Source organism: Cryptotermes secundus, unplaced genomic scaffold (genome assembly GCF_002891405.2).
Source record: "Cryptotermes secundus unplaced genomic scaffold, Csec_1.0 scaffold344, whole genome shotgun sequence".
Taxonomy (NCBI): domain Eukaryota; kingdom Metazoa; phylum Arthropoda; class Insecta; order Blattodea; family Kalotermitidae; genus Cryptotermes; species Cryptotermes secundus.
Genome location: NW_019742446.1, coordinates 757,925 through 772,507, shown reverse-complemented (window position 1 = coordinate 772,507; position 14,583 = coordinate 757,925). Strand labels below are relative to the sequence as shown.

Sequence of the window (14,583 nt, the reverse complement as noted above, 5' to 3'; positions counted from 1 at the left end):
AATTCTGTGCTTTCAATAAAACTCATATACCTAGAGTTATTAATTTCTCATTTTATCCGGCCCGTTGAAAGTGCTGAATTACCTAATGTGACCTGCGGTTCGAAAAGTCTGGAGACCCCTGCTTTAGAATATGGCATTAGGAAGGCCCAGAAAAAACAGGTGGGACTGAAATTAAATGGGACACATCAGCTGTTGGTATATGCTGATACTGTGAATCTACAGGGTGATAATAGTAAAAAGTAAGAAACGTCAAAGTAAAGGTATCCCTGTGACAGGGCATGGAGGCCCGTAAGGTTGTGAGATGTTGAGGTTCCCACATTTTCTAGACAGTCGGCTTGTGGATGGCATCAAGGTTGTCAGCCCTGTGTGCCATGCTGAGTCGACCCCAGGGCCATAGTGTGGATGGAAGGATTAGGTCACTTGAAAAAAATCCAGTGACTTCATCTGGACTTGAACCCGCGACCTTCTGGCTTGTAGCATTGTGCCTCAAACAACTATGCTACCGCGTGCCCCCTATACTGCAGGATACTGATAACAACTGGGTCATAATATAAATACCATAAAGAAAAATGTACACACTTTAATCGGCGCTAGTAAGGGGGTTGGTCTAGAAGTAAACACAGAGAAAACTAAGTATATGTTGCTATCTTGTCACCAAAATGCAGGGCAAAATCATGACATAAAGATAGGTAACAGATGTTTTGAAAATGTGGCACAGTTCAGATATTTGGGAACAATGATAACAAATCAAAATCTGGTTCAGGAGGAAATCAAGAGGAGATTGAACTCGGGTAATGCTTGCTACCATTCAGTCCAGAACCTTTTGTCTTCTCGTCTGCTGTCCAAAAACATAAAAATTACGTAGAATATACAAAACTATAATTTTACCTGTGGTTCTGTATGAGTGTGAAACTTGGCCTCTGACATTAAGGGAGGAACATAGACTGAGGGTGTTTGAGAACAGGGTATTGAGGAAAATATTTGGACCAAAGAGAGATGAAGTGACAGGAGATTGGAGAAAACTACATAATGAGGAGCTTCATAACTTGTACTCTTCTCCAAGTATAATTACAGCGATCAAGTCAAGGAGGTTGAGATGGGCAGGGCATGTAGCACAAATTGGGGAGAAGAGGAATGCATATGAGATATTGGTGGGAAGGCCAGATGAAAAGAAACCACTGGGAAGACCAAGGCATAGGTGGCTGGAAAATATTAAAATGGATCTTAGAGAGATATGATGTAATGAGATGGATTGGATTGATCCGGCTCAGGATAGGGACTAGTGGAGGGCTCTTGTGAACACAGTGATGAACCTTTAGGTTCCATAAAATGCTGGGTAGTAGGTACTCAGTTACATGTAGCAGTGGATCACAAGCATGTGAATTATGTTAGCCTTCCTGTTTCATGGAATTAGTGCTTTCAGTGCTATCTTCCGAAATTGGAAATTCATAAGGGCATGCAGTAACGTAGTTGGTTGAGGCACTGTGCTACAAGCTGAAAGGTTGCAGGTTTGATTCCTGATGAGGTCATTGGATTTTTAAACTGATCTAATTTTTTCAGCCACACTATGGCCTGGGGCTAAAGTGCATCTGGCACATGAGGCTGACAGCCTCACAGCCATCTATGAGCCGATTGTCTAGAAAATGTGGGAGCCTTGAAATCTCACAACCCTATGGGCCTCCACAGCCTGTTACTGGAATAGCTTTATATTTAATTATATTTAATAAAATTTATAAATGAATTACAAATTTGTTTCAACATATAACAAGCTAGTAGTAGGAAGCAAGGGTGGGTTTAGAGGCATCTTAACCTGGAATGACATTCAGCCAGCGTATCATGCAGATGTTCTGTTATGTATGTACTTGCAATGATTTGGATTGACTAGGGTACACCACAACTGAAAAGAACAGTTGTCCTGGGTGTTTCAGAAGGAAGTTATTCCCTTCCTGCAGCAAGTTTTCATGCCAATAGTGAATGCAATCTTCTCTGCACTGTCATTGCCTGTTGAAGAAAATGATGAACAAGGGAAAAGGGAGAAACAGCTACTTCAGCGCAACTACTTCCAGTTCATAGCTGCTGTTGTAACAAACAACATTTCAGAGGTGCTGAATGCTCAAGAGAGCCGGTTCCTTGAACAGGTGATGATCAGCATTATTCGTGGAGCTGTGGATTTCCCAGATCCAGTGGTAAGTTAGTGCACATGGTACCATAGTAGACATATTATTTGGAGGTGTCTGGTTTGATCCTCAGTCAGGGTGCCAATTTTCATTACCTTCCTCAGTTTCTGCAGGTGCATGATAAGATAATATCATGAAACTGGTCATGACAGATTTTTTCCAGTTTTTTCCCACTTTGCCATGCTTTATATCTGATCTCATGGCTTGTCACTTCTGCTACATAACCTGTACATCTGACATTTCAATTTGGAGTAACCTTCAAACATCTGTCACATAAATCTATTATTACATTTTCTGATAGAGTAACAGATTAAAACTTGTCCCCACACTTGAGTGATAAACCATTTTCATATCAGAGGTTGGGACAGGCACCAACTTGGAACTTTGCATCAGCATTCATATTAACAATATTAGGTTATATCATCACAAAACCACTGTTTTGATTTTATATGAAACCAAGTCTGTTTGTCTGTCTGTCTCTCTCTCTCTCTCTCACACACACACACACTCACACAGCGTGTCACATCAAAATCTTACTGGAACAAGTAATGATTTTGTACAGTGTTTGAGCTGGTGATACACACTGACAGTAAAACAAGTTAAGAAATGTGTGCATAGCATAACAATTCTGGTATGTTCCCTCACTTTTGTTTAATTATCTTAAAAACTGAAGATGTACAAAAGGTGTAGTGGCCTCAAGATGTATGTCATATAGCAGGGGGGGAAGCCATGTCTCCCTGCTACAAGACATGAAGTAATACTTTGATTATAAATCATCTATACTCTGTTCCCATTGGTGATATCTGATGTCAACAGATGGCTCTGGTGGTTTAGTATCTGCTTTTATCTCTACAAGATTTTAACTTCCTTTGTTGCCCAGTGATAAAAGACTCGCCGTGTCTAATGGGTCAAACTGAATAGAGTCCAATCCTTTGTATGCCTGATGATGGAAGCATATCCAGCTCCCCAGAATGTATAATTTTAAATTTAACAAAGTCAGTATACAGTGCCCAACATAATAATTTTGTAATCAGTAACAGTCATTTGTCACAGCTTGCATGGGACAGCTTTTTCAGCCATTTTTATTGTGTGATATTTTTAATTCCAGGCTCAGAAGACATGCTTCTCAATCCTCCGAAAGCTGGTGGATTTATGGGGTGGGAAGGAGCAGCCTCATGGCTTCACACAGTTCATATACAAGAACATCGTTCCTGCATGTTTTATGGCACCCCTCAAGTCTACGTTTGACCTATCTGATGCTCAGACATCACTGGCATTGGCAGAGAGTGCCATGTGCTTGAAGACTATCCTACAGAAACATGTGAGTTGCATTTACATAGTGTCATAGTAAATGTACATCAGACTAAATATATAACAAACAACCAAAATCAGCTGTAGAGCCATAACTATATTCAATTATTTAACACGGTTTTAAAACATTTCATATTTAAGTGTCTGGGAATTAACAAATATAAATGAGGTATGTAATGAAATTAGGGGGAGAATACATTTTGGAACTATTTGTTATTATTCAATCCATAAGTTGTTAGCACCCTGCCTGATTTACATATGAATTAGGATCATCCCATATAATTTTACCTGTTGTTCTGTGTGTTTGTGAAGTATGGTTTGTTAATATATATGGATAAATACCGTCTTAAGTGCAACAAATTTTATTGTAGTTTTTATAGTTTTTACTAATATAGTAAAAACTACAATAAAATAAAATTTAAAATAAAATAAAATTTGTTGCACTTAAGACGGTATTTATCCATATATATTGTGTGAGTGTAACAGGATGCTGAAATATAATATGGTTTGTTAATTTTAGAAAGGAACATAATTGAGGTGTGTGAAAAAAAAGTGCTCAGGAAAGTATTTGGACCTAACAGGGCTCATTCTAGTGGGTAGTTTTTATGATACTGCACAGCAAGAACTTTGATCTATATAGAACATTTGGTATTAGAGTACTGATGTGAATGGGGTTGCGATAATTTGGATGTGACAGACAAGAAGTGCATACATTTAGTGAGATGATCGTGGAAAGAGGCCAAATGAAAGACAGAAGACAGTGTGAAGAAAACGTTAAGCTCAGTTATAGGGAGGTGGGTTGCAAGAATGGGAAGTGTATGCAGTTGGCTTATGTTCATGTCCACTGGACAGCTTTTGTATTAGTGACATTGAACCTTCTTGGTCTTCTAGCACAGAGTTATGTATTTTATTAAGATATATTTTGAAGGCCACATCATAGCTCAAGCGGTTAGTTGCTGGCTTCCCATCGTGGCGGCCCGGGTTTGATCCCGGGTCTGGTCAAGTGTAATTTGTGGTGGACAAAGTGGCACTGGGGCAGGTTTTCTTCAAGTACTTTGGTTTCCCCTGCCAATCTTCATTCCACCAATTGCTCCACAATCACCCTCACCTATCATCTGTTGCTGGTACAGTAGGCCAGAAGTGGCCACAGTATAAGGGACATAGTCCCACCCCACTAGCAATAAACAAATATACAGGGCTACTATAAATAATTAATTCGTTTTTAAAACGCTATATTTTCCAAAGCATTACACATACAAATATGAGTGATATATAAAAAGAACCATAAACTCACCAAGTTTTCTTCACACTCTACAAATGTTCTGTGTGTGCCCCTTGGGTCACACGACACACGTCCAGGCGGTAGTCGAGCTCATTCCACACATTTTGTAGCATCATCCTGTAAATGGTCATCACTGCAGCATCGACGCATTCCCTCAGCTCTACTAGTGGGGGTATGTAAACACGATCCTTAATGTACCCCCAAAGGAAGAAGTCACAAGGTGATAGATCAGGTGATCTGGGGGGCCAAGTGAGCAGAGCTATGTCATCCTCACCAACACACCCAATCCAGCAATGCCGAAGTTCGTCGTTTAGGTAGCGACAAACATTGCCGATACCACCGCAAAATGCTTTGTTTACATGGCAGTTATTTTCCGTACTCTCTTTTGAATGCGCGTTGCACTGCTATAACAGAGGAACATCCTGCATATTCCAAAAAACAAAAACTCTTCTTGCTTTGTCGCCATTTTGTAAAGGCACTGAACTCATGCTGCCAACTGGTGCACACAATACAAACTTGGTGAGTTTACGGTTCTTTTTATGTATCAATCATATTTGTGCGTGTAATACTTTGGAAAATGTAGCGTTTTAAAAACGAATGAATTATTTATAGAAACCCTGTATTTTAGCTATGCAGTTTTAAGGGATTATAAGTAGGAATTCCTTTGTGTTATGATAGATGATAATGATATGCTCTTATTGCCGTTACTATGCAGTGGCCGTGAGATAAGCAAATATACCAAAACCGTTTCTAGGCAATGATCACAGACAAACAGGTTCCCACAGCAGCAGTGAATGCACTGTAGTGGAGTTACTGTTGGAAACGGTGTTTTCTACTTTGGTTCATGCTGAGGGGTTACAAGAAGGACAACTGGAGTTAGGATAGGCAGTTGGAAGGGAGCTGCCAGTCAGAGAGGACTTGATCCTGGAAGCAGAGGAATAGCCATTGTTAGAAGCCATTACCAGGCTACCACTGGTGAAGACACTGCAAGCTGGAAAATACTTAATGTGTGCTTTAGTGATTTATAAAGCGTGGAAATTAGCAATGGCCCTGTAGTTATGTGTAATTACGAATTGTGTGTTAAAGTGGTCAACAAATCTAATATCCACTCAAAACCCCATCAAGAGTTACCCATACACATGACAGTATATTCATTTTTGTGTTGTTCCTGTAGATTTGAGACTTGAAAGTTTAAATATTAATTGTTTACGATTTCATCTTATTAAAGTGTCATCAAATTTTGGCATTATCCTGATATGGAATGTGCATAATTCATAGTGAATTCTGTTTCTTCTAGGGGGATGAATTTGTCAACTACCTCCATGCAGAATACCTGCCAACTCTGCAGATCTCCCCACATCTTATAGATGAATATTGCCAGGCCCTCAAAGCTGAAAACAAAGTCTTCAAAAATTATGTTAAAGTAAGTGAAAGAAACTCTTATTTTGAGTTAATTAGTAAATGCCAAAAATATATTCATCTTCTCTGGCTCTCTGGCCTGTGGTGATTCAGAACTCGTTTTGAAACAGTTAGTTATTAGACATATGGTTGCTTCAACAGGGCGTCAGTCCATTGCAAGGCATCATACAGGGCAACGCAACACACAAAAGTTCAGACATGCAGGCATTCATGATAAGGAACCTTTGGGTTCCATAACATAAAGGAATTCTTGACCAGCTGAGCTACTCTAAAATTTTTAAAACAGATGTTTGTGCATATACATAAGGAGTTGGTCATGCTAGGTGCAGTGACAGGATAAATTAGCTGTGTCCAGTTTTATCATGATGCATACAAAAATTCATCATTGTCACAGGCTATAGATTTTTATTTTTCCTCTGTTTCAGGTATTTTTCCAACAAGCAAAAACATGACAAACAAGAAAGATTATGACCGAAACAAGTTGAATGGTAAAACTGATACTAGGAAAATATTTTCCCCCATAATTACTGGCATTACTGTAAATATTTCTTTGTAAATATTTAATTTTATACTGTTACACATTTTTCTGAGATAGCATACGTTTCTGTGCTCCCAACACAGATGTGATTAAGTTGAGTGTTTCATTTATTCTGATGTTATTTTTATAGTTGGAAGAATTGAGCAGTGTCTTATGTTGGATATATTTTTATTTACACTGAAGACTGATGCTGTCCTTTTGAAACAATTCACTGTTGTATAATTGACTGGATTTTTCGTTTGTTTTATCAGCATCTAGTGTCACTTTTGTGAAATAGAATCTCTATACAGATTTTGCTCAGTTCTCTTTATTTTAAGAACTTATCATAGGAGCAAGAATTCCTTGGTACATCACACCCTGGGAGCAGATGTTGTATGTAAGAATCATGTTATTTATTTTATGTGTATTATAAGTTAAATTCAATATTTTATTTGAACACTTGATCTCAATTAAAATCCTTTGACTACAGAATGTTGTATCTAATATGTGACTTTTCACTTTTGCATAATTTATTTAGGAATATTTTTGAACCTGTTTTCTGGTCGTATAAATTGTTAACTTACTGTTCTTTGTTAAGTTTTCAGTTTCCCAAAGCATCTGGGCTGTATTTTATAGCAAAAATCTTAAATCCATTCTTATTAGTGAAAACTGGAAATTTGTAAGCATTATAAACAATCTAGCATTCTGTAGCAGAAACTTTTAAGTTAACTGCTGCTGGTGGTAAAAATCCAAACTGGAGTTTTAAGACAGTTTCTTCTTATTTTTTTTTCAGTACAAGCTTTTTCTTGCCATATCTCCATTAGTGAGAAGTATTTCTTGCTGGTTTTTGTCATTATCAATAAATATCCCATATTTATTGAGCTGTACATATTGTGTTTTTTTTAACAAAGTAAAGGAAGGGATGTTTTATGTGGGGGTAATGTCTGCCTTGTCATGAACAGACCTCGAGGAGTGTATTCTCGTAACGTCACTTTAAACTGTGAGTCCCCTGGCCTCTTACCATAGCAGTGGCAGTGGATCCTATGCTGTTATGTCACCGCTGGCAACACATGTTACCGCGTCGCATGGAGACCATGATCCTCAACATGCCTGTCTGTGACATTAAACTCCTGGACAGATTATTTTAAAATTTGTTTCTGGAGACTGCTGCTAAAAGTTGTTGGTCAATTCTGATTTTTGCTATACTTACTGATTACAAAGCTGATTTTATGTAAGGTCATAAGTGAGCTTTTCCATGTATGTCATGACATTAATCACCCATTTTACTTTTAACCATATTGAAACTTGAAAAGCATATATTGCATAAGGTCATAAATGAATTTTTCATGTATGTCATGAGCTCAACAGACTGCAAAGAATGCCGCTGTGAAATTTGTGAACTACATTACAGTCTTGTTCCAGTCTTGTTTTTTAAAGTCTACTGGTACAAAATATTCATCAAAATTGTTATGAGTTAGAATAATTAATTTTCCATTTTTATTTTTTCTCAGAATTTTATGAAATGGTCTGTATCCCAAAATCATCTTGAATAGAAAACAGATTGATATTATAAATAAAAAATGGATGAAATTAATGAAGAGGAACCTATATTTAATATAATGGAAATAAGGTACACAAATGACAAATGATGAACTTAAACTGCAATAAAAGTTTCACTGTAATTCGTGTTTGTTTGCTTTTGTATGAGCTGCTGTCATGTTGCTTTGAATATAAAATACCTGATGCACTGAACACTAGAAATAGGCTGTTCATGTGAGAAGCCAGTTCTGCATGTTTCATTTGCAAAGCATGAAGCTGTATCAATTTAGTGAGAAAGCTGTGATAAATTTGTGAGGTTTCAAGGTTTGCACAGTGTCTATGAACAGTACTATCTTTTGGAATGTGACATTGTGTAGTCTGGTAGAAGTTTACTGATATTTCAGAGGAGCGTACTGTGTCTGTCTTCAAGCTTACGTGGAGTGGCTATAAAATAACAGGACTGATGCTTTAAAATCTGTTATTCACCTAATCACACAATGGAAATGTTATCACCTTCAAAGTGGTCCCCTACACAGCTCCATGCAAATCTTTCACTGTTGGAAGCAATTCTGCAGGTCCTTTTCTGATAGCTTCTTCATTACCTCTGTTGCCTTTGCCTTCACTGCATCTACAGACTTCAGACAGGTTCCTTTTAATACAGACTTGATATTTGGAAATAAAAAAAATGTCACATGGGGCCAGGTTAGGTGAGTAGGGTGGATGTTCCAACACAGGGATCTTTTGCTCCGACAGAAACGTCTTGACAATGCATTGTGTGCCGGTGCGTTATCATGGTGAAGAATCTATGATTCTTCCAAATTTCAGTCTTTTTCTACTCACCCATTCACAGAGGATTGTCAAAATCTCCTTATAGTGTACCTGGTTAACGGTGTGACCTTAAGGCATCCAATCAATGTGAGCAGTCCTTGGATATCAAAAAAAAATCATCATTCCTTTGAAATTTTACTTGCTCTTCCATGCTTTTTTTTTCTTGGTGACCTGGGACTCTTCCAGTGCATGGATTGGTGTTTTATTTTCCTGGTCGCACTGAAAAAACCATGATTCATCACAGGGTATTACATTTCCTATAAAGTTTGGATCATTTTCAGTGTTTTGAAGGATGTCAGCACAAATGTTCATTTGAGTTCCCTTTTGCGTGGGAGTGAAGATTCTCGGCACTATCTTCAAGCACACTTTTTTCATGTAAAATCTGTCGAACACTTTCTTTATCAGTGTTAGCTAATTCAGCAACTGCTCGAATGCTCAGGCAACAATTTTTTTGAACAATTTCACTGACTTTTTCAATGTCAGTATCTGGTTTTGACGTGCAAAGTCAACTGGGACATGGATCGTCTTCAATCACTCCCCTTCCCTCGTTAAATCTTTTGAATCACTCAAAAACTTGAGTACAAGGTAGACATTCATCACCATAATTTTCCATCAACAAACTATATGTTTCTGTAGCAGGTTTCTAAGTTTTGCAAGGAATTTCACATCAACATGTTACTGTACTGTAACACTTAACATAATTCCGACAGAGCTCAGATACACAGTCCACTTCAAACAAAGACTGTTACCATACTGTTAGTCATGTGGCCTTTGAAGTTGTAAGGTTAATGGAGAGGTGAGGACAGGGTAATATGCCACCCCACTCACTGTTACCAAGGCCACAAAGAGTAGACAGAGAAATCCATCTTATTTTATAGCCGCTCCACATAAATACAAGGTTAGACAATTAAGTTCCAGGACTGCATGAATTTTGAGAAAAGCACATTTAAAATTGAACATATTGTGGCATATCTGCTCTATACAGGAACTGTTGAGCCACAGAGGCCTCACGGCACACGCGCAACAGGAGAGTTGTAGATTGTATCGGTGCATTACTAGGTGACAACTCTGTGAACGCTTGAATTGCGCAACAGGAAGTAGAGGTCACATACCCCCACCCAGCCTGTCACTACGGGACGCTCGATAAACACCCCTCCACACTAGGCTGTGATGTCATGCAACAGTGGTAGCTATCACATAACAGGTTTCTATGGAGTCTGTTGCTGGGCAATCGCGCAGTAAACATGTTCCAACAATATAGGCCGTTTTCTGTGGGGTCGGTGCGGAGGCTATCAAACGAGAGTATTCGTCAGTGTTGAGGCGGTTAAGAGTAGACGAGAGTGGCAGAAACAAGTGAAGTGGATCTAGGAATACAGAAGGTCACCCTTTGAGAATGTAAAGTGTGACTGGAAGATTTCGTGTTTAATATTTGTAATGATTTAAGTGACAGTTTCTGTGTGGAGATCTGTTGCTAGGAGACGACTAGTGGAAGACATAGAATCCTAGTGCATGTGCAGCAGTGAACTGGAAAGTGTGTAAATCAGCGGTAGATCTGTATATAAGTGTAACTAAAGAGAGAGTGTGTAAATTAGTGGTTAATAAAACCAATTACCAATCTGAACGGCGTCTTCATTAGCCAGACACGTTACAGTATCTTTTAATATTCTTCAAAATAATCTTGAGATGTCACCCACTTTCGTGTTCAGTCATAAAATCGTTGGAAAACCTTTTGAACTCATCTGCGTGTAATCCCAGTAATTCCTTTGTTACATTTTTTTTAATGTCCTCTGTGTTTTCAGATCATTCAGTGTGGATTTGATTTTGGGGAATAAGAAAAAGTCTGGTCGGGATAAATCAGGATAATAAGGTGGTGGGGGTGATTTAACTCTGGAATACTTGTTTTGCCAAAAACTGCTTTATTGGTGCCACAACATGAGATCTAACATTGCCACGTAGAGGAACCAGCTTCCTCTTTCCTGAAACTGAGGTCTTACTCAATTAAATTCTTTGAACCAAGCAAGACAGTACTTCCACTTAATATTCTTTATTCACCGTCAGACCTGGTGGAACGAATTCTTTGTGAATGATTCCCTGACCGTCGAATGTGACCAACATCACTATTATACTTTTTACATTTTTTTTTTTGTGGCTTGGGAATTACTATTCCATTCTTTGTCCTTTTGTTTGGCGATCATACTTGGAACACTAGATCTCATCACCCATTACAGCTGAGTCCAGCAAGGAACAGTCATCCATATATTGAATAAACTCTTGACAAGCTTGCAGTCTGAGAGCCATTTGTTCAATGGTCAAACAGTATGGAAAAATCTAGCGCAGATCTTCCGTTTTCCGAGATCTTCCACTAAGATTGCACCAAGACTGCAGCCACCTGCTCACGCTGGTTCCTCACTTGCGGATTCTTCTACCCTGAAGATGGAGGTGGTATGTTCCTCTGAAATGTCAGTGCACACAAGATCTACATGGCACCACGTCCCAGACGACAGCGTTCTTCATGTTCCTACATGCTTTTAAATGCATGTAATGGACTGAGTCCAGAAATTTAATGTCAAACTTTGTTGTATACCCAGCATGCAAAGACACAAGCAGAACAGTATGTGGGCTTGGAAATTAGCCCTTGTTACAGATTTTGCACATCGATAGTAACAAGTTTATTCTTGCCATGTATTATAATACTACTATATTTTCCATCTGTTTTCAAAGTCTGTTACAACCACCATGATGAACTGGAAGATGTGCTGCTCAAGTGGCACACCAGTTTAAATTACGTAAGTTACATATACTATATATATACACACACACGTATTAATAAATCCTCATGGTTGCAAAATGCAAGGGCTTTCCAGAGATGACTGGATATAACATTTAGAATCAGGAAGAGTTTTAACTGAATAAGAGCTTATAATTTTATTATTATGACAAGAAATAGCTTGTACTGAAAGGAGCAGAGAGTATTAGGTCTTCTAACTATGATTCAAGATTTTACCAACAGCTGCAGTAATGTTTAGTTCTTACCAAAGAATATCAGTTCTGTCTGCTGCTGTTTGGGATTTTGGGTTTTTACAAATAAGAACTGGTAGTAATGAATTATAGATTTTTACTGTAATGTATATATTGACTTTGTTCTTGTACAGTTACTTTCCAGCCAGAAAACCAGGACATTTTCATTTCATGAAGCAGTCATTGGATTAATTGAGATTTCATAGTATGCTGGGGCTGACTTTGTCACATAAAACTGCCTGTGACTGTGTAAGTGTGTTTTGCCATCACATTGCAAAGATATTGAACTATCATATCATTGCTTTATTTCATTGTCCTTGGTTGAAGGGTACTGTTTATTATTTTTATCATCTAAATGCCCCTCTCCGGTTTTTATTTTTATTGTATTCCCAGCATGAAATGCTGAATTTAAAAAGGTTAGTGAATATGGGAGTTGAATTGTGTGAATCTGTATTGTGTGGAACAAGTTAGTGAGATTTAAAGATTTGTTAAGTTAAAAGAAAATTCTCCTTTGAGATTTCAGGTTCTCATGTTATGTAGTTCAGTAGATAGTTAACCAACATTTCAGGGAAACCTGATGTCTTATCTTGCACCTTGAGGATGCAGTCAGCTGGTTCCTCTGAAATGTTGGTACTTATCAAACTGCATGATGTCACATCCCAAAGGACAGAAATCTTCAGAGCTTCCATTTTATATGTTATATTGCATATGTCAAGCAAAAATTTACGTTAATAGTTTACATCATTACCATTGTACCAGTTATATATATTAATATATTGAAAACCATCTGTATCAAATGGTTGTAATATATTAATATATACAAAAATGTGTGAATTGTTTGAAATGAATATCCACCATGATAGGTTTATTCAGGTTTGGCTAGGCAGTATCTTCATCTGCAGAGTGACTATTTCCATCATGTATTTAAATCTCAGCCTCTCCAGAATCACATAGACCTATGTCTTAATTGTAACTAAACTGATTAAGTTGTCATGAGGAGAATGTTAGGATTTATAAAAGAAGATTTATTGAACAAAGAGCATAGTTCAAATGACATGTTCTGTACATTTAGTAGCTTCAAATTTGGAATGTCTGACAACAAATGCAACTATATTAATACAAGCAGAGCAGAAGAAAAAATACAGAATGAAGTAAGCTCTATAGAGAACAATATTCAATTAATCTGTCATTAAAAACTGCTTTTCAGTTTTCTCTGATTCTTGTAAGGTGTGTAATGAAGGTGTTTATTATTTGGACCACTAAGGGGATGCCAGTAGATGGCATAATTTTCATAAGAGCCCAGTTATGTGTTCAGAATTCAAGAGATTGTAGCATAGAATCCCCCCTCAATGAAGGGGTTAATTTTGAATTGTGGGTTGGACCTCCATTATGAATTGTGTTGCAGTAGCAAAAGATAACAAGAAGCTGTGGCACTGGAATGTCTAGTGGAAAATCAGCTAGTAGAAATGAGTAGCGGAAAGTCTGTTATCCTGGTCAGAGTGAAAGATGCAGTGATTCACAACTTCTACTTTCAAAGGATAACATTACCAAACCATCATCTGTGAGCTACACAATGTAGGCTTTTTAAAGAAGACCCAGCTTTTTATTTGTTGTTAGTAGGAACACTGGAGCTACTTCTGTAGAGAAAACCAAATGGAATTTTGAAATGCTTATTCTATGAATAAAAATACAAACATATAAGTAAATGAAAAATTTAGAATATTTGTAAGTAGGGGACTGGGGATACATTTGGACACCACTTCACATTATTTGGTTTTCCCTCTTAGAATAGCATAATCTGCATATAGGTGATCCCCAAGAGGGGTAGGTTTAAACAAAGTTGGAATATCTTTGAACTGTACTGGGAGAGCTTTGAACATCCAATTTTTTAGCCTTCTGTAGCAATTTGTCATTAATTTGGAAGCAGATGTTAGAAATACAGAAAATTATAATGAAAAAGAGATCATAAAACTTGTAACAAAAGGAATAAAATAATCATATATTGTTGTGAAGTGACAACAGTTCAACCCATCCAGAATGTGTTAAAAGTTAACATGAAAAACGAATGTTTTAGTAGCTTGTACTGCTCCACAAGTGGAAATTGGATTAGAGTATTTGCAGATTATGTCACCATAAGTACTGGCCACTTGTCTTCTTTATCAGGGAGAATAAATGGGCTGGTGTATCAGTTTGTCCCCAAAACTTGACAGCACATTCATCACATTTCTGCTCCACTTGTCCTGCATAGTGGAAGATTTGCATTTTGGAAGCAAATTTGATTAACATGAAGCCATTTTACTTAACTGAAATTGAATTATATTTCTCACAGTCTGTTTCTGTTGCAGCCATCATGTTCTTGGCCTCATTTAAGTCTGAAGTAAATATGTCACTGTTATCCTGAACAGAAAGAATTTCTTCACTGGATTCTTTACTCTGGTCACAATCCGGTGCATCTCTTTTGTTTCTTCAGGCTTTTCTTTCTTTCACGTGGC

At 37.6% G+C, this 14,583-nt stretch overlaps 1 protein-coding gene across 2 annotated transcripts in view; it reads left to right on the top strand.

Moving 5' to 3' along the window:
• LOC111873164 (exportin-T) overlaps positions 1-14,122 on the top strand; it is a 43,451-nt gene extending 29,329 nt beyond the window's left edge. The window contains exons 15-18 of one of the 2 annotated variants that reach the window (XM_023867648.2): positions 1,929-2,186; positions 3,286-3,498; positions 6,068-6,193; positions 6,615-14,122. In XM_023867648.2, the coding sequence (XP_023723416.1) occupies positions 1,929-2,186; positions 3,286-3,498; positions 6,068-6,193; positions 6,615-6,641 (624 nt within the window). In that variant the 3' untranslated portion in view covers positions 6,642-14,122. Of the gene's footprint in view, positions 1-1,910; positions 2,187-3,285; positions 3,499-6,067; positions 6,194-6,614 lie in introns of both variants that reach the window. The other variant, XM_023867647.2, reaches the window with a different exon arrangement.
• Positions 14,123-14,583: the final 461 nt, after the last annotated feature.